Here is a 22,001-nt window from a genome sequence, read left to right on the forward strand (position 1 = left end):
GTACATTGTCGTCAGCAATTATGTGAACTGACAAGATTACCTTGAAAAAAAAAAAAAAATAAAGAATACGACAGCTTTGTTTATTCACTAATAACGAGAGCATTCTTTTGTCGATGCAATTATCGAGTAAAAATACAAAAGAAAACTCCTCGCGATATTTAATAATAATAATAAAAGTGAGATATTGAACTGTCGATAGTATATCGAGATGTGAATTTATTATCTCAAGAGGTGAAAGCACTCGCACTCTATTTTTGTCTCGGCCCTTTACATGGCCCTCTCTCTTCCACACACTCACTAGCCCCTTTTGTTCTCAATAACTCATCAATCCCCTCTTTGTCATCGCAGCCCACGCGAGCTTTTCTTTGTTTACTTCCTTCCTTTTTATTACTATTATAATTATTGTTATTTCTCAAACGCTTTCATCGAGTCCCGGTCTCAATTAAATTTATTACACCCCCAGTTCATTAATATCCAATTGTTGTACGTAAAAACACGCGATTCGTTGTCAGCAACCGCATTTATTATTTACCCACATTTTTAATATTTATCGCGGCCTTTTTATTTCATTTATTTATCCACTTATCAATAATTGTTATCATACATTAAAATACAATATAATTAATCACGCTGATTGGCTGATAACGCTTGCCAATGTTGTTTGCTTAACGCGCCTCGTGCAAATTAATACGATTTAAATTAAATTTTATAATTACTTAGATAAATTTTTTTTTTTTAAATAAAATCCCATTTAAATCCGCGTTTTTCTCTCTCTCTCTCTCTCTCTCTCTCTCTCTCTCTCTTATTATCTTCTGTCAGGGAAATTATTAAACTATTTAATAAAATATATGAATAAGTATTTATATACTCACAACAATATACATAAAAATAATACACACCTACATCGACGAGTCAAAGCCGGGACCACGTGATTATGTCTGAGCTGGGAACCACGATTTTGCATGGAGCAGATTGCCGCGACGTTCTCCCATCGACTCCACACGATCCTCAAATCCTTGAGCTCAAAATTTTTTATTTTAAGTTTTAATATAAAAATAAATATTTTAAAATTACATATATATATAGATATATATCTGCAGAAGTAGCCGTAAAGGTCTTTGGTGGTCATAAATAACGAGAGATAAACCAATAAGTTATCTCGTATGTGATGCTAACCCGAAAAGGAAAAAAAGTTTAGGAAAAATGTTCACAAATTTAAAAGCGGATCGTAGTGTGGGGATAGAGTGAAATAAATTGTTGAGGTTATTCGAAAGGAACGTCGAAAAGAGTTTGTCGGAAGGGGCCGGAGGTAGATTGTGCATGTAGAGGGTAACAATAGAGCGACTGGCCAGGGAGACGGCACATTCATCGCGGATTCGCTGGACGGACGAGATGATCTTGTGGTCTGTATACTGAAGCTCTTTCACTGCACAGCATTTCGGTTCGCTTTAGCACTGGGATGCAGTTTATCACTTTACTTTTAGAGGGAAAATAGAGATGCTGTTGTGGCGTGAAGACGCGCTCGAAACGAGCGATTCATCTTACCCACTAGAGAATAAACAGGCTCCTGAAGAAATGACAAGTGTATTTATGGTTTTTATTCGGGTGTATGTGCTCGTATGGAGCCAGAGTAAGCCCAAGAGACTTCAACACAAGACTCTAGGGAATGTCATACTCTAATCTTAACGTTTTTCGATTTCTCAAGGGAGTTTTATGTCATATTGTAAATCACATCTTCATTTCCATTAATAATAGATTTTTTTTATGAAAAATAATTTCAGAATAAATAATTGCACATTTTTTTTAAAATAAAAACTAAAGATAAAAATTTTTTAATCGAAATTATAAAATTAGAGTCGTAAAAAAAAATTTGAAATTTTTAAAACTAAATAATGACATTGATATGATGGTAGTGGAATTTAAATAATTGAGATTTACTGGGCATAAATAATAGAACAATGTCTCTGAAGACAAGAAGTGAGGGAATTAACTCGAGATTACAGACTCTATTACCCTCAGATACCGGAGATTCTCAGTGGGATTAAGCATTTTTAAAAATTAATGAACCTCGGCGAGGAAATTAAATAATAGATTTAACGTTGAATCCAGATCGTAAAATTAACGTTCGATTAATGGCTCGAGGAAGTCTGTGAACTATCGAACCTCATGAATTTAAAATCAACACAAGTTCATTGTCCCTAACAATCACACAAACGAGTGATAAATCAGTCCGAGTTCCGAGTCCCGAGTCCTGTGTAAGGATCGACGACCGATAGGATTTCCGTCCGTCCACGAGTGTCAGGTATATCGCCCGGATTTATTCACTAAACCCGTTCTCAATGGATATGCATACTCCCACATATATATCTATACCTTTATACTATACAATAATATATCAACCGAACACACGATACTTGTGGAATCAAACGAAAATCGTGAATTTGAAATCTTGGTTCTCTATCGAGCAATCGATCCTTCCGGTCATTCGTCATTTGGTAAAATCTCTCGTGAATTTGTTATTTCCAAAGACCGCCTACGACTAAATATCTACCAGCCTATTTAAATATTTCAAACATACCTTCATTTAAATATATTTATTAATTTTAAAAAATTTATTTTTATTTTAATTAAAATAAAATTCATTTAATGAGCTTCCAAAAAAAAATACCTACCGTGGAGTCCATTGTTGAACGACGCTTCCATGCCAGCAGATAGACGAGTCCCCACTCTCATTTATCACATACGTATTAAATTAATCATCAAACAGCAATTGACCGAATTAACATCAAATTTTAAAAAATTGCTGATTAATTGAATACAACATGTCAATTGTTAACCGTCGATAAACTTTTTGTCGTCATGAGTAAGATCACCATAACATTTTTCGATGAATATAAACCGAGCTTGGCAATGGGAAATCGGGAGTGAGTACTCGTCGTGCAAAAAGCTTAGGCTAAGTTCGTATTTGCCTTGCACACACTCGAAATCTCTCGATACCTTCGACGAAGCACGAAAATATTTTTTTATTTTTTATGCACAAGCATTAAAATAAAAGTATAATTTTTTTTTTTATTTTTTTTTTGCTTAGTAATTTTTAAAAAATAATAAAATATAAAACAACCCAGTGGCTCTTTCCGTAAACGATACCGGGTATCATTGACGATGAATCGAATCTATTGGAGCATTATTTTTTACAGCCTCAAGGATTATCAACTATAAATATATGAAGCAGTCAAGCATACAGTGAACTTAGCAATATTTATTTATTTTTTTTTTTTCCATTCTGTATTTTATATTTATTTGTAAAACAGACGGTTGAGTAGCTCGAGTTTTATAGCTGCTGCGCTCCCGATATTAAGCTCATGTTTACTTTCATAAATATTTTTTATTATTCACTACTTCTATGACGACTTTGTGTTTGCGGACTAAAGTAAAAAAATATAACGTTCGTTAAAATAAATACGTGAAAATGGAAAAAAAATAAAAAACTTCACATTTACATTTTACGTACATGTGAGATAGCCGACATAAATAATATGCAGTAGGAAAAAAAAGTTTATAAAATATTAAACCCGGGTAATTTTTATTAAATTGAGAAGCAGAGGTGAACCGCAGCTGCACCCTATACTCTCGAGGACAGTGATGGCAAAGAGAGAACATTATCAGCTTCGTGAAATATCACACGTTCAGTATCGTCATAAACCGAACTTCAACTACAGCATAATCTTCACTGGAAATTTTTTTCTGCCGCCATCAACTTTTTAAATTTTCCAATAAATATATCCATTTCACTTCTCGAATAAACACGTTTTTTTTTTTTTTGCATTTTATCGTGACAAAAATTTTCAATTTCGCGCTTCGATACAACTCCTTACCTATCTATCTATTTTTATATACATAAATATAAATGTATGTATATATATGTAACAAGTTTATGTTTCAATATTTCATTTAAAGCTTTAAAATTTAAAACCCCTCAAACCACAGAATTTAAATGCCAAATAATTTCGCGGGCATTAAACTGACATTTACGTTACCGGAGGAAGAATTTCCAAAATGACGAAAAATTAAGTGAGTAAAAATAATTATTACTATTAAAATAATAATTTTAAACTTTAAATTTACTAATGGAAAATTTCCTCGACTTTGTATTTTCGTCGCGATTATTATTGATAAAAAAAAATTTTCAAAACATCGCTGTCTTACACTTAAGTACAAGGACAGAAAATTCCGCAGTCTTGCACCTGTTGCGTGACCTCAAGCCCTTTCTCAAATCCAGCCGCGTTACTTAGGGCTTTCTCGACAGCGCGTCCATCCGCGGTTCGTCACCCACACTCGCGTGATCTCGCACGACAGTAAATTTTCTGCAGCAGCCTCAGGGGTCGTTCTAATTTATACGAAAGCTATATATTTACTGTAGCCTTGATTATTTTTACAAAGCCACCCACTCAATTACTTCTATGCTCCATAGCTTAAACTTTTTCCGCAAGTGTTTTAAAAAATAATGAGATATGATAAACAAACGTGCATTGGGAAAGGTATGACAGATTAAAAAAATTTTTTGAACAATGTGATAAATAAAAAAAAAAAAAATTAATCAGGCGTGTGCAAGGCAGATGCATTCGGATGCGCTCTTACTTGCGTGCCCCTCAACGCACCGTTGAAAATATAATACAGGGCGCGGTGTGAATGAGCATGGGCATTCATGTAAGACCACGTACCGAACAATAATATACACCCCTAATTAAAAATAAAAAAAAAACTCAATACCAATTACCACTTACTCCTCCATCACTAGCTATTACTGTTACTATTAAGCTTCACAGCTTTTACTGTTATTTTATTTTTTAAATTAATATCATTAATTTAATTAATAAATTTTGTTAATTAATTATGTATGTTACTTGATATATTGTTATTATTTATCGACTTTAAAATGTGTCGCGTCGATGGGTTAAATGGGCAGGCTTCGTGCTTCCTCTTTGGGCGTTTTCTATCCCTTTAATTTATTAAATACTGTGCGATATTTATTTATATTATTAAAACACACATTGAGCATTGAAGCACGAAGACGCACATTTACTCCGCTCGACTTTGAACACGAGTTGATATTTTAACAAAGACATAATCTTGATTTACTTTAGCGAAATCAAACATTGAATGTATTTTTCATCAGTTTTATGAGAGTAATAATAAAATATCTGATTAATATTAATCCCGGTCGGTATTAATTGAAGAGCAGAATTGATATTGTGGAAAACGTGTAAAACAGTTGACCGATAGTCGTGATTACAGACGATAATTAGCTAAAACTTGGGCAATTAGACGGCTGGTTTAACTTTACAGTCGAGTGAAATAGCTCGACACTAGTCATACACCCGAATAGTTATCCTCTTGCGACTTAGTCGGGACTAGATATACAATCTTGTACATTAATATGATGAGCGCATATTGCAGATTAACTTCGTGGAAACTGCACTGCGATGTGTTTGCTACCCAAGTGAATGTTGGTGGAATTAGCCAGGCATTAGTACGTCATTGAACTAGAAAATTTAACGCTTCCTGAATAGAGTCGTAAAATCGTTGAAAATTCAAACGTACACACCTCGAATCCTCATGTTCAATTTAAAATTTAACTGCATTTTATTTTATATTGCATTGTTTTTATATAGAAATTTAAAAACCAGGCTCCGAAATCCGAAAATGAGTTACTATTACTACACTTCTAATGGAGTAAATCGATCTAAAAATACATTTATCCTAACATCAGAATTTTTTAAATTTTTCATTTTAATCTCAAATTAAATTTTCATTAATATGCAAATAAATTTTTATTTTTTTCCTATTTTCTAACTGAAATTAATTCCATTTTTTTTTAAATTTACTTCATAAAATAATTGGGCACTAGAGAATTTTTTTTTTTTTTTTTTTTCATGATGAGCGACCATAAAAAAGTGGTATCAGATCTGATACTTTGAATCTGAACCATTTGAATCGCCGGTGTAAAGCGATTCTATTGTTCGTCACTACGATTGGTGATACTAGATTTTCGAGATAAACCGCGCGATTAATTGAAAGGTTGATTGCACATGTGTTAACCATAGAACTCACTGGTATCGTCTGCAATTGCTGGCGAGTAATGCACACGTTTTCCACTGGTTCATGCGCTTCATGACACCACATTGATATTTTAAAATAAAAAGATAAAGTTGTTAATTTTCGATGGTTGATTATCGCTGGAGCTAATCAGGGACCACTGTCGACCACCATCTGTCACATATTTATACATTTCATTTTTCCTCATTAAATCCTTACCACTTAAATCTCTCATTTAATTCCTTGGCATGATCTTCAGCACGAATAAATTTGAATTTTTTTTTTTGTTATTTATTTTGAAAATTATGTGATAGTTATAGCGAAACTCATTGATGGCTCGAGCAGAATTAATGACAGTACGAGGAGCCATCGATGGTCAGACCTGCATGTCATTATAATAAATCAAACTAGTGTCTCGAAGTGCTGATGAAAATGAATATTATTGTATAATTAGCATATTTTAATAAAATTTATTATTCATAAAATAACAGTAGAGCTTATTTTGCTCTATAATATAAACTGTTATTTTATTGGCTTTGTCTGCTTGTGACATGACCGATCGAAATTATTAATTTTTAAATTTACCAGCAGAGAAAGAGATGGAAATAATTAAATTATACTTGTCAGACTGTACCGCCAGTGATTGACTGACAATAAAGAGGTGAATAATGTATTTATGTTATTATATGCAAACTATATATACATATATGACCTAAGAACAGAATTAAATTATATTTTGAGAATAAAGATTTTTTGTGTCGCAAAATATTTACTTACAAGTCGAGATAAAAATAGGGTAAAATGGGCACTCGAAATTTTCTGGTAAAAATGACATTTTTTTTAAATTTTATATTTAAGTTATTTGTTTAAAAATTACTTGAATTACAAAAAAAAAATTTTTTTTCTACTAAAAATATTCGAGTGGCCATTTTCCTCGTTAATAAAATTGCTGATTTAATATCAAGATGAAACACCAGCAGTATAAATAAAAAGTATAAAAAATACTAAAAACTGTATGGGTCCGTGATAAAGTCAGCAACCCTTAATAATTATTTATCTCTTTCTCTGGGTGCTCTTCAGTACAAACTTGTGTCACTCGTACGTTCGTTTGTTAGTTTTACATTTCGAGATGCTTCAATTAGTTAGCTAAAAATATTCAAGAACCTGAGAGTGAGCAATTATTCAAAACTTACAAAATAGTATGTATAATTAAATTTGTCGCTGCTCACTGTATACAAATCTTCGAAGCTGAATAATTGATTACTTGTTTTATATTTTATTTTATTTTCATAGCAATGAAAATCCCGTCAGAATTAATTACCATCGGATTTTAAAAAAACTTGTTAATGAGAATGTTGATAATGATAAATTTAAATGTATTATACATTTATAGTTTACTGCTAATTAAAATTTTTAAAAACCTGTTTATATTTTATAATAAACGAGAAAGTTTTTTTTTTTATTTTAATTATGTTTATTTTGATGTTTTAATTAGAACATTGAAACGGTTTGATGCTGAAAAAGGTGCCTTGTAAAAAGTTAATGAAGAAAAAAATAAATTAAGACTGAAATAATTAGGAGAAAATTAAAGTTTTATTTTCGCGAAATTGAACAATAGACTTTTCGAGGAATTAAATAATTACAAAGTTCGCTCTCATGTTTTTGACATAAATTAAAAAAGCATGATTGTGATAATTGTTTGTATAAATATTTATGTTTTACGGCATGAAGTAACGTCTTTTCTCTTAATCGAACTTTGAAATTGGTAGCTCGATCTCATACTCAACTCCGAGGAGGGAGGTGACTTGTCCGATTTCATCACAAACGGAGAGTGGGACCTCATCGGTGAGTCTGATAGCACCCGAGTTCGCGGCTTTTACGACGAGCCACGTACTCGTCAGGTGCGTAATTATACGCGCGTATTTTTATCATCCCCGAATTTAAATCAATGCCTAATTTTTATAAAAACAAGGCATTGTTTAGAATTTTCCTAAATTTAAATTTTACTCAATGCTGACATCAGACGGTCTGCCTTTAAAATAACAAATTTTAGTACTACAACTTTTGAGCACTCGTTTGTTGTGTCTGCGATTCGGTTATGGCAGGAGCTACCATCAGATGTAATAAACACCCATTCTCTTGAAAAGTTTTAAAAAGAAAGCATTTGAATTTTTCTCAAATCTAGAAATTGATAGTCCCTACTATAGCTTTTCAAATCTCATTAATATCAAATTAAATTTTCACTTTATAGTACTCTATGTTACAATCTATATAATTTTATATTTTTGCCATCTGGCTTTAAGCTTTGGCATATAAATTCAATAAATAAAAAAAAATAGTAAATTAATTAAGATTTTTTCGAAAAATATCGAGTGTCAAAATACATAATTTTTTTGGTTCATTTAAAATTTGAAAAAAAATTAGTCGAGTCCTCTGATAAAAATTAAACACCCAATTAATTTTTTAACGATTTTTTTATCCGTAAAAATTTGATGGAATATAAAAAAAAATAATCAGTAAAACTATTTTGTCATACGAATAACGGCCGCAATGCGTTTGTTATGAGATTATAAAAAGACTATATTTTTTACGACGTCACGTTTAAATTTTTTCCAAGTAGTAAAAATAATACTTTTTTTATGGACGCCATTATGAAATCTCATATTAAATATAATATGAGGCCATAGGTATGACAAGACTTATTAGCGCCCGCATTTTCCGCAACACAATTACCGAAAATCTTCAACAGATTTTCTTATTCCCTCCGAGGAAGTTAACGGGATTTTTTGAGTCTATCTCTTTAAACCGAATTCGTGAGTTTCTCTATTCCCTCGTGAAATACGGGCAGTAGCTTACACTTGAGAACCGGTATCAAGCGTAAGGTGCTCGAGGAAAGATAGGGGCTTGCCTTAAACTTAAGATTTAACAGTGAGATGCGTTCGATATATCTCGAAAAAGTACTAAATCTCAATGAATCGTTGACGTTTACTCTCTTTTTCTCGTCTTGCGGTCCCGGTAAATTTCATGATAAGAAATAAATCATTTTATATTTATATATATATATATATATATATATATATATATATATATATATATATATATATATATATTATGTAGGTATTACTCTATATCTCATTTTTGATTTCACATAATCCGAAGAGCCTGCAGTATCTTTTGTTTCAGTGCTCGTTTTTATCCAGGGACGTTATAAAAAGTTAAAACTGAAAACTTACCTCGCGAATAAAAGCTTTTAAATATAAATAAAAATATAATACTATTTGTTAAGTTTATTCGGTGCATCGGCAAGCCCCGGAAGAGCCTGAGCATCAATGCGAAAGCTAGAAAATAAAGAATAAATAAATAAAAGAGTTTGTGAAAAAAGAATAATGCTCCAGCGCACGACAAACTTTGATTTTCAGGAATGCCTGGCAAGAAAAACACAATAAGATACCAATGCTGCCCGGAGCCATACGTCGACATCACATTCACGATACATATCCGCAGGCGGACACTCTATTACTTCTTCAATCTCATCGTACCATGTGTACTTATATCCAGTATGGCACTACTTGGCTTCACCCTGCCACCAGACTCTGGCGAAAAACTCACCCTAGGTAATGTTATTTATGCCACTCTGCACGCTTCTTTCGCCTGCTATCTCTTGCTCAAATGGGCACTCTCTTTATAACTTTTTTTTATCTATACAGATCTACATCAACGACTTTTTTTTTTTGTTTGAGTGAGTTGTCTCGTTTTTTTAACTTCTATTTTATTATCAGAGAATGGGGAGGCGAGTCCCCTTGAAAAAAAAATTCTAGTGTTTTTTTTTTTTTTTACTATATCGACTTTTTCAGTTGAATAAATCTTAGATGTCAATTTTACCCAATTATAAGACAAAAAAAAATCTTGAACAAAATGTATAAAAAAAATTTTTGACAGAATGTTAATTTTGCCTCTTTACAGTTTTCAATATAAATGATCTCCCATTTTGCCCCATCTTTGATTATTTTTAAAATCAGCGACACAACTCACTCATAAAACCCCGCGACCCTCCGCAAACCAAAAAAAATCCTTGGCACGATCTTAATCCGTCTGTTGATTTTATTTTATTTACATGCATTTATTTATTAATATATTATTAAAAATAAATAAATAAATAAAATAATAAATAAACTAATTAATAAATAATAACAGAAGTAGTATGTTCGTTCGAAAGGGCGCCCACTTAGACTACAAACGCAATTATAAAGACTTTTTTCTACGACGTCGATCAGATAAATTCAGTGAGACTGCAATAAATGACAAGAAAGTTGAGGGAATATATATAAAATCTGTTGATTATACGAACCGAGTAACGAGAGAAATAAAGCTCGAGCATACATTAAAGTAACAGTAGTTGATTTATGAAACTCAGCCATGCATGCACTGATTTCTGATTTCCTACATGCAAATACAGATGTGTATATAAATGGATCATGTAAAGACTGAGGCTCATCACGTGTCAGTGAAATAATAAGGATGATGGATTTCCGATACCCTGAAATCTATAAATTTAAATAAATGTATACAGGAACGTTAGGATGTAGTAAAAAAGTACAGGTCGTAAAATCCCGAGACCTGTTGAAAGGAAAATGCAAAGGTGCTGAAATGTTTCCGTCCGGAGGGAAACTATATACATTATTTACCTCTTTGCATTTTGCGTTTTCAAGGTATACCCGCGAGTCAAGATATATCCTATGGGGTTTTTATTTATTTATTTTATTTTATTTTTAAGTAAAAAGATAGAAAGAAATCATTCGAGTTCGGTTCTGTGTGTGCTGTATGATCAGATGTATACATTTGGGAAACAATATCTCTAGAGAATTACTATCGCGTATCTATACGATTTATAAAACCTAAGAAAAATTTTTTTTTTTCCTTTTTTGTACCCAGAATATATTTATTTGAAATAGGAACCCCTGACGATTATCCTTTTGATAAAATCAACGTGCTCGAAATATAATTGGATGAAAAAGGTTCAAGTCAAGAAAAGAGGGTATGAAAAAAAAAAATTAAGGATAGTCAGTTGCAATTTATAAGAACCTCTTTGAATCATAAGAATATACCTTTTATTCTCTTATCTTATATTTTTAAAACTTTAGTCCTTTAATATATATCTCGTTGTACTTTCCTTCGCTCTCTGCTTTTAAAAAATGAGATCTCAGTAAAAGGTATTGAAGAAATCTCACAAGTGATTCTTCAATTTTGGTCAAATGGACAGTCAGTTGTTGATTAATTTTATGGGTTCCGCATCTCGTTTTCCAAAAATCATTTTTTAAAATAATTCTACCGACTATAAAAGTGAATAGTGATTAAATTGTCGTATGAAATGTAAAAATGAAGTGGAGAATTTAAAAATATTTCTATGATCTAAAATTTGAATCTTAATGCATACTTACGAAGATTTTCATTTTAATAAAACGTATTTAGAGTGTTTGTTAATGTCGTTACGGATAATTTTATCCTTGAGATTAAATGAAAACCTCAAGATATTCATATTTATACTACACTTAATTTTTTCTTATTCTCCTCAGTTTATTTTTAATTCGCTAAGTTTCTTTCAAATTCCAAGTGTATATTTTTTGACGAGACCTCTGTCGATGCAGGATAATTTTTCAAATTCAAATTATTGGGTTTATTTAATTTAATAAAACAAAATTAAATGAAACGTAACAGAATACTCTGATTAATTAATTAATTAATCACTGTAATGAATGATGACAACAAATAATGTTAATTAATTAATTAATTATTTATCAGCAGAAGGCAAACTAAAATAAACCAAGTGTAACAAACTGGTACACGAGTAGATTTTATATAAATAAGAATGATTGTTCATCGAGTGATTTATTGATGCCGGTATACTGTGGTCGATTGGTTTGCCCGCAAAATGTGTTGGTGGCAGATGGCCTATTTCGATGAATCTCCATCCGCGGCACTAAAAAGCTTGTACACCCTACGCGGTATCACTGCTAAATCGCTTAATATTCCGGTTATCTGACTAATCAATTTCATATACCATAAAAATATATAAAACTCACTAGATTCACACAGTAACTGATTTTTTAAATTTCATTTAAATTAAACATCAGTTTATAGTTTTTGAATACTTGTTATTTATATATTAACTTTTTTTGAGTTTTTTTAGAACCGTTCAAGAACTAGATCAGATCTTAATTTTTTTCCAAGTTCCAAAAATGATAGTCAAAGTTAAGAATTATCCCAAATTATGAAGTTTACTTCTATGAGATTTTGAAAACAATTTTTACCCAGATTACGAATAATTTTTAACGGAAGAGAAAAAAGACATTACCAGATTTTTTTGCCATATCTCGTTTGTTCAGTCATATAGTAGAATATATTCACCCGCTCAAAAAATCCGAAGACTAATTCAATGAAATCATAATCATATTTTCGCGAATTAATGGATTTTATTTTATTATCATTCGATAGCCGGAAAAATGGGGCTGAAAAGTTTATAATCATGCCTGTAGTCAATTAATAAGAAATTATGATCAAAAATGCCCTTTGTAATTATTTATTACTATGAAAAAATGAAGACCAGTATTCACAAATTTTACTTTCGCCTGTAAAACATCAATTTCAGTTGATTATAATTTAACAATCGCTAAAAATTACAATTCAAACCACTAATTACTTATTAAATTTTTATTATTGCATTAACATGCATATAAATTTTTACATCAACATATATTATTTTAGCAACTTATAGTAAATTTTTTTTTACTGCAAAAATTGTTTGTCCCTTTTAATTCAAGGGGAAGAATCTTGATAAGATTTTACTTATGGCTACAGTTCTGATCTTTGAATTGATTATTTTTAGAAAAAACAAAAAACAAAAAAACTTTAAAATTAATCATCAACTTTTTTTGAGTTTTTCTACAACCGTTCAACAACAAGATCAGATCTTAATTTTTTTTCAAGTTCCAAAAATGATAGTCAAAGTTAAGAATTATCCCAAATTATGAAGTTTACTTCTATGATTTTTTGAAAACAATTTTTACCCAGGTTCCGAATAATTTTTAACAGAAAAGAAAAAAGACATTACCAGATTTTTTTGCCATATCTCATTTGTTCAGTCATACAGTAGTTTTTTCTGTATATTTTTATGTGCATTGTGTGAATTCAATTTATCAATGCGCTCCATTTGGATATTGAAGTACAGCAGTAGTCAAAAGAAGAAGAAAAAAAAAGTTATTATAGTAGATAAAAAGTAGTGAGTTAAAAATGTACAATAATCCGGTCGTTCGTCAGGCCGCATTAGGGAATGAACCTCAACTCGGATTGCGGGTTCATAAAATAATGCGCCCAGTAACTAAAAGGCTCTCTGAGGACTTATGTGTTTGATGTATAAAATCTATAGACACTAAAACTAGTTGAGAGTAATGGCAATAGTAATAGTAATAGTAATATCACTATTACTATCTGCAACTATTAATACCAGGAACTATTACTCTGGTATTTTCTGTTGTACTTAAACTATTGCCAGCGCATCGAGTACTGGGGGTAGTTTTATGGTTAGTGCTGATGCCGCCGGTATTAGTTTCTCGGTATCAACGAACTTCATCGAGAGCTACAATGTTAATCGCGCCCACATGTAAATACCTGCAGGCTAACATCTAGAGTAAATCCATTTTAACAACTCGTGAATTCCAACAAGACATTTATTTGCGATGAGATACTCTCTTCACCGGGAATCTATTTATTATTCATTTATTCTTACGTTCATTTATTCTTCTACAACTCCCACTTATACTATCACTGGCACTTGTAGTTAAACAGAATATTTCTGCGTACGCTAGAATCTTTGTTTTACTTTATTTATTTAGTATGTTAATTATATTCCGTACTTTTTGAATTAAGTCATTTGAATTTTAAAACTCACTGTTGTAATCAACTAAAAAAATTATAATAACAGAAGGGAACTTTCAGAAGTTTGTAAAAATAATTTATTTTCAAATTTTATGTCCAATATTTTCACAGTTCCACGTAAATAAAATTTTAATTTTACTCATGAAAATTAATCTGTAACTAAAATTTTAAAAAATCATCAAAAAAATTTTTCCTCAGGTTACCGAAATATTTTCTCTCGGAATTATATTTTTTCTAATGTATTTTCAACTTCCCGGTATGAAAACTTAAAATTTAAAAAAAAAAAGGAAAGTTATTGATTTCAGTACGATTTTCAAAAATCGAGTTTTCGACCTATTGACGTCTCTCTGATACCCTCGAGACCAAGCATCTATCGGACGCCTTAATTTTGATCAAAATCGCCATCTAAGAAATTGTATAGAAAATCTAGACTCAGATCCCTCCGAAAACAGCTGGGTTTTAGAGTTCTCGCAAGGTCAACCGTTTTTCAAATTTTTCCGTATGGGTTAATTATAAATCAGTAAATTCCTCGTTCTCGATCTCAGGATCTCCTTACCAAAATTGAATTAGGAAGGAAATTCCGTTTCGGTAAATTCAGTATTCGATTGTGTAGTCGCAAAAAAAAAACAGCATAATGAGTTTTACCAACAAGAGTGTCATTATTGGAGCCTCTAGTTGAGTGCAGGGAACTACCAAGCAATTGGAGAATGAATTTAATACATCGGCAAGTAGCCGTAGACGTGTGTTTCGTAATTGGGCACAAAGGCAATTAGATCGGTACGCCTTGAATAAGCTTTCTCTCTCTGCACCCATTTTCGTAGAACATGTAACACTCTTTGGCTGCTTCCCCGTCTATTCCGCCCAGGGCAGCTTGGGAGTGTTAACGACTATTCTCGCAGTGCCCAAATCGTTATTTAGGGTAGCTTAAATGTTCATTGGGGGGATTGTAATTTTCACGGATAAACTCATACACTTGGTACAACCAGCAACAACAACAACAAGCTTTCTCTTACCGCAACATTTTCCTATTCATCCAAACTCAACAGCGGCCTTAAGCTTAAACATAAGTCACTTAATTAACAGCCGACTCTTTGAGAAAAGCAAACAAACGTATTCTCCGGTGCGCCTCAGCTCTATTGTCTCTGTTGCTGCGCTGAATTTTTATCGGCTTAGCAAAAAAAAAATTCAAAAAAAAATATATATTAATTTTTTTTTTTTTTTTTTAGTTTAACTTCTAAAAAGTTTCTATTTAATTTTTTAAATTTTATTATACATTTACTTTCTTTTGTGCACATACGGGATTATGTTTTACTATGAATATAATTTCCATATTTTACTTTCGCAAATAACAATAGAAAAAAATAAACATATTTTCATGCAAATATATAAAAATAAATTTGTATAGTATCTCAAACTTTTACTACTTTTACGTCCATTAAATTTAGTTGCGAACAAATATCTGATATTTTTTTAAAAACTCAATTTTTGTTTGAAAAAAAAAACATTTATTTGGTTGTACTATCGGTTTTTAAATTACTAAAAAACAGTAGATAATTATAGAAAATGTTCGATTTAATTTTTGAAAAGCGACAGAAAACCAGTAAAATTCTCTAGTAAAGTTCTCTACTTCGCTCACGATTTTCATTAATTTTTATTCCATATTAAGATCTCGATAATTACTAAGAAATTATACTTTACCCCCTCCGCATTTTTTCGCAAATTATAATTATCTATCTAAGAAAACCCTAAAGATAAATTTACACTAGAAATTTTCAATAATTGTAAAACCATTCAGCTGTGAAATAAATTATAAATTTTAGCTGAATAACCAGAAATAATATCGTCAATAATTTTTTTGCGGCTTCTTTACTCTAGTACCCAGTAAACTGATGATAGTAAAACTGTTAATGGTAGTGGCGATTATGGATTTTCGATTAAAAACTTTATAAAATTCAACAGTGTGTTCAGATAATTAAATAATAGTTTGAAATTATTTACACAAAATAATAATTACACGTGAGATGAATTCTTGATTACTATTCAGATGCATGATGCAGAACGAGCCTCGTTACGTATTACCTCATTGCCTATTCATTATATTACTTTATCATACATGTACGATATATTTAATTACTTGCACAAATAAAATAATTTCACGCTTTGTGACATATTGTTCAAAATAATTATATTATTATAATACTGGATAATCATCGCACAATATTATAATCTGGCTTAATTAGTTCTTTGTCGGGCTGGAGAATTTAAATATCAGTACAGAGAGAAGACAAATTTAGCATCGAATTTTTTTAAAATTTAAATCATAAAAATTTTGATAATTTACGATTATTCTAATTTCTGTTTCCAAATTAAATTTTGAAAATTTTTTATAAAATTTGAACTTCTAATGGGTTTCAAAAAATTTTTTCAAAATTGAAATCATTCGAATTTTAATAATTTACTATTTTTCAAAAATTTTATCTAAATCTGTAATTTTTCAAAAATTAAAACTGGTTCAAAACTGATACAAAATTAATTACTATTACCTCAGCTCTATATATTTGATATATGTTTAAAATACAATAAGACTTTCGCTCGTCAATTTGACTAATGTCAATAAAAGATGTCAAAATCAGATCTCTCGAAATACATTCAAATATTTATAGATATATATGAGTGTAAAGAGTATATTAAATATATAAACCGGTAACATCCAATTACTAAGTGGTTTTGCGTTTCACCAAGACGACATCTGCAACAAAATAGCAGAGGTTTAAACTTGTCGATTACTGAGATTGTGCAAAGCATTAGCGAAATGGAGTTGAAAAGTTTAGGCTACAACTTGTCATCATAAACTTACTAAGAGGAAATTACAGTTTATAGTGAGACATTAAATTTAATATTTTATTCCCTCGATTAATCGAATGAAAATAAAGTAACCAAGTGGAATTAACGATATTAGTTCGTAAATATATATAATATTTAATGGATTGTTTTTTCGTATTTCTTTGATGGCTTAAAATTATTCGCACGAGTATCGAACTTTTTAAAAAACTCCCAGTGCAGATATAAAAACTGTAGGTTAATAAAAAAAAAAAACGTATTGTGGCATATGAAGGCTGTAAAAAAGTAAAAAAGATTCCACGGGAGATATTGAATGCGAAATGATCATTTCGATCGAATGTCCGCTATAAAACCGACCAATGGAATTTCAATATGAAAGCCACTTTTTACTTATACGAGAACACTCATAATATACAGAGTACTATCCCATTTATTACCATCTCATATATATCTATATAAAACGACATTATCCCTATTATATTACTATTTCCTTTCTGCCTTTCCTGTTTATTTAAAAAATAAAAATTTCACTTTTCCGGTTAAAAAAAAAAAAAAAAAAAAAAAAAAAAAAAACTTTTTTTCGCTTTCTCAATTACGCGATTGGAAAATTTTTTTACTTATAGTTCACAGTTAATTAATTACTTTTTATTTATTTTTTTTTTTTAAATATTCCACAATTATTCAAAATTATCGCACAATAAAAATAACTTTTCAACTTTAACTTTTTATGTCGGATAAAATATATGGAGTAAAATTAAATAATTGGGTCACGTCAATATTTCAATCGGGTACTTTATCTTCAATTATAAACCGCGAAGTATTGAAATTAAAAAAAAAAAAAAAGAAAAAAAGGTAAATAATTTATCTCGATGCAAAGTACACTCATCCATCATCAATCATAAATTTAAATGAGATAATTTCTTCAGCGTTTCATCTCGAGCATGTATGATGAGTCATTAATAAAATTTACATTTTCGAAATTTCCCTCGAAAGTTGGGCGTAATCGGGCCCCAGTATGTTGATAAAATTTGGGATTCACAAAGAGATAACTGCATATGAAACTGCGATTTAAATGCTAATTAAACCCATTCGTGAGAGAAATGACTTTAGATAGATATATACATATATACAGTATATAAAGTCATATATAAATTTAGAGTATAATGTATAAAATAATGTAATGAGAAAGGTTTAGTTAAGAGTAGGAAGATTGTAATGAGTGTAAAAAGACTAGAGCCAGTGGGGGTGGAAGTTTAAAATAAAGAGAGTGTGGAAAAACGGACAGAAACTAATTGCGAAAATTAATTGGATCCTTGTTGATTTCGACCAGGCACCTGGACAAAGTTATTGATGTTCACAACTTCCAATAGCCCCGCAAGTTCAGTTAATTCAATGACGGGTTGTCTGTCCCATTAATCTCCTGTCAAACAAAACATTTTCCTCCCGCTAGGGCTTTTTCATTCACTTGCCTGACTTGTACAAATATCTCATATATATATATATATATATATATATATATAACTATTTTCCAACTACCTGTACCTCTCACTTTTCAACGTCTTGGCTTATTGCTGTTTAAATTTTAAAAATTATCATTTTCTCGATGACAAGGAAAAAACGTAAGCAAATCTAACAAATGGTAAAAAAATCTGGTAATTATTCTTTTCCCTTCAGTAAAGGAATGCTCATAAGTAAGTTTAGAAAATAACAGTCAGAAAATTTTAATTTTCAAGAAGAATAATAATTTTTCAACAGGGGTAGTAATTATTTCTTATTGATGGTTATTTTTTCTACTACTGACACTGTAAAAAATTTTTGACATCCAAAAAATATGATACTGTGAGGACATGTGGAAAATATATAAATTTTTCCTACACTGTAAAATATACTACTTGATATTTATACGACCATTACAAGATATTTTATGGTTCGAAGTAGATAAATTAATGATTCTATTAACAATTACACCGTTGGTGTTTTTACACAGCCAAAAATTGAACACTGTCTCATGTATCTTTCCCACCGATGGTGTTGAAAATTTTCCCACCACACCACGGACTCTGAATTTTTTACAGTGTACTATAACTTTCGAGTCGATTTTTTTCCGATGTAGTGATAAGTACTTAGAGGGTCTAGCGATTGAATCCAGTTCAACTGTTACTAATTTCGTATTTATAACAGCAAGTTTAATTGTTTCAAATAGTTTAGCTCTAAAATGGGGTTGTATTTTATTATAATGAATAAGTTATTAAAGTGGCTGTAGCCGTAGTCGTTGTTGATTAAATAGTTTGTCGGGAGGTTTTATTTACAATCGTCGTCTACTCATTTCAAGCTCGTTTTCTGTCAACAAACTGTCTGCGGATACATTTTCTTCTTTCTCGTTAGACTTTAATTTACTTTATCTCCGTCAATGTTAACTTTTAATTACTTTTCCAAAAGTCACTTCTTTTTTACAGTCGTTTTTTTAAATCTGGTTGCAGTCTAAAGTAAAAAATAGACATCATTTTTTTTGGCTAAAAATAAATATTGTAAAAATCGGCGAGGGCTAAGAAATGGCCGTGGGCTTCATTGAAGGCGACAAGTGAATCAGTGATAATTCAGTACGTCATCACCAAGGTATTAGAGTGTCCAGGCGTTGAAAGTTAGTAAATATAAATAAATCCAAAGAATGGCTTTCAACTGGTTTGAGTGTCAGCTTGAAAATAGCGAGTAGTGTGTGTACGTTTTAAAAATCGACAAAAAATCTCGTCGAATCTCCATAGAGTAGCATCAAACGCTTTTCACTCCATTCGGTTCGATGATCTCAACAACTTTCCAAGACTCTTCTCCTGACGCCAGTTTCCTTCGTCCGTAGTCTGAAAAGTTACAAAAATCTTTTGCCTGAAATAAAATACAAGAGTGAGAATAAAAAGGTTGAAAAAGTTTAAAAATAAAAAATACACGAATAATAAAATAAGAGAGTAAAAGTAAAGAGGAAATATCAAGAGAGTTAGCGACCCGGAAAACTCGTTTTCGTGTTTGTGCGTTACAGTGATAAGAGTTACACACTCTAGAAAAGTAACGTAATAAAAAACAGGAAAAAAAAAGTTTACATGATAAAAAAAAAAATAAAGAAAGAAAGAGAAATACTAGAGAAAGTAGTTGTCTGATGTTAATAGCTATACAGAACTTTACTTCTTTATTCTGGATATCCACAGGAGTGACCATTCTACTGTCGCTGACAGTCTTCTTGAACCTCGTGGCCGAGAGTATGCCGACGACGTCGGACGCTGTTCCGCTAATAGGTATACACCCTTTTCTCTTTTCTCCCGTTCCAACAACAAACTAGTTGCCCGAAATAAAATAGTCTTTATTATACACTTTTTTGCTGTACTGTGAGTTTATTACCGTCTCTGTCAGTGTATGAGTGTCTGTTGACGTTAGTATTAACATAGATAAGACGTTTACCCAGAGGAGCATCTTTACTACGCTTAAAAGTCATCGCTAAAGAGGAAAGTCAAGTAACGTTTGTAGCAACTTCTTTATCGAGCGTACTTTTACACTGAAAAAAAAATTTATTTTTAAATTTAATGACTTTTTTGAGCTGATAAATTAGACGTTTATTCAAATCTTTGTATACATATTTTTGTAAATTAATTATTAAGTGCCCGCATTAATTTTCTGATTTAAAGAATTTATTTTTTTCGCGAGTAAATTTAATCGAAGAAATTAATTTTTATTTAATTAAAAATGAAAATGATTTATTGATAAGAATAAATAGTACTCCATTTGCTTAAACAATTATACTTTCGCCAAAAAAGTTATTTTTTTTCTCAGTGTAAATTTTCAGAAAAAGAATCCACAAAATGGGCCCCGTAATAACAAAATGGCGCAATTGATCATTTAGTCAAAAAAAAAAAAAAAGTGGGGTAAAATGGGACATCAATAGTTGAATTGAGAAAAAATGATAATAAAAAAATTTTAATTGGCCCAATTTGCCGGATGTTATGCTCTATAAAAAATTACAAGGGTCCATTTTGTCCCGTCTTTTCATTTAACCATAAAGTGCTATTTAAAAAAAAAAAAATAATAAATGTTAGAAATAATTTATGGCCTTTTGTTATTTATAGTGATGAGTTGATAGAAATAAATTTAAAAAGCCATGAATGAAAAAGTAAATATATAAAAAAAGCCATTTAAATTTAAGGTGTAATATAAAAATAGCATTTTATGGGTTCGATCTATTTGGTAACAATGTTTGTAATTTGGTTAAAAAAGCACTTAAAGTAGCCGTAAAATTCCTTATGCAAGATTAAAAAAACCTTTTAATTCGGTACCTAATAGTGTCATATCATTACCGCCAATGGTATCATGAGTGTGAGAAAGAGAGTGAGTGATAAAAATTCAGTCTAGGTCTTGAGAAAAAGAGGTAGAGAAAGAGAGAGGGAGAGTCTAAGTAAAAATAAAAATAGTTAACATTTTATTCGCGCGATGTCATTTTATCTAGCATGAAAGTTTATATAAAAGTTTAGTGAGGTGTTTTGTTGTTATATCGCGGCGTGGTATGATGGGTAACGTTTAATTTAACATTAAGGAGCTTGTGGGTTTTATACACTACACCCATTACAAGACGCAGTAAACCCGGCGTTTATGATCATACACATCGCATATGAATTTAATCTTCCTTACATTATTATCATGCACATCATAACTCCGCAAATTAAGTGGAACACATTTCGTCCACAATAGTCTGTAATGATTTATTGCACTATCACACAATCGCCTTGATTAATTATTATTTTTAAAAAATTATACATGTACTTTATTTCATTTTATTGAAATAAAAATGTGGGAAAAACTCAACGCCCGATCGTACGACAGTAGCAAATTAAAAATGAAATTTAAATTTTTAAAAATAAAATAACAAAACTAAACTAATAATTAATATTTTTTTTTTTTAATTATAATTTTTATTTTTATATGTACTTGAGTATATTTTTTTTAATGCATATATTTATATTTATAATATATATTATTTATTATAAAATGTCTTTTGCAGTCGATAGACTGTCATTTACAGGTAAATCTCTCGGATGATTATCTCAATGTTATATTTTTACTTCAACTGAGCTGCGGCGCAAAAAGAGAAAAAT

At 30.6% G+C, this 22,001-nt stretch overlaps 1 protein-coding gene across 1 annotated transcript in view; it reads left to right on the forward strand.

The window, feature by feature from the left end:
* LOC103574691 (acetylcholine receptor subunit alpha-type acr-16) overlaps positions 1–22,001 on the forward strand; it is a 122,164-nt gene that overhangs the window by 72,294 nt on the left and 27,869 nt on the right. The window contains exons 6-7 of the mRNA XM_014442995.1: positions 7,866–7,941; positions 9,516–9,710. Coding sequence (XP_014298481.1) covers positions 7,866–7,941; positions 9,516–9,710 — 271 coding nt within the window. The remainder of the gene's footprint in view (positions 1–7,865; positions 7,942–9,515; positions 9,711–22,001) is intronic.

This window comes from Microplitis demolitor, chromosome 7, assembly GCF_026212275.2.
Source record: "Microplitis demolitor isolate Queensland-Clemson2020A chromosome 7, iyMicDemo2.1a, whole genome shotgun sequence".
In the NCBI taxonomy this organism is placed as follows: Eukaryota; Metazoa; Arthropoda; class Insecta; order Hymenoptera; family Braconidae; genus Microplitis; species Microplitis demolitor.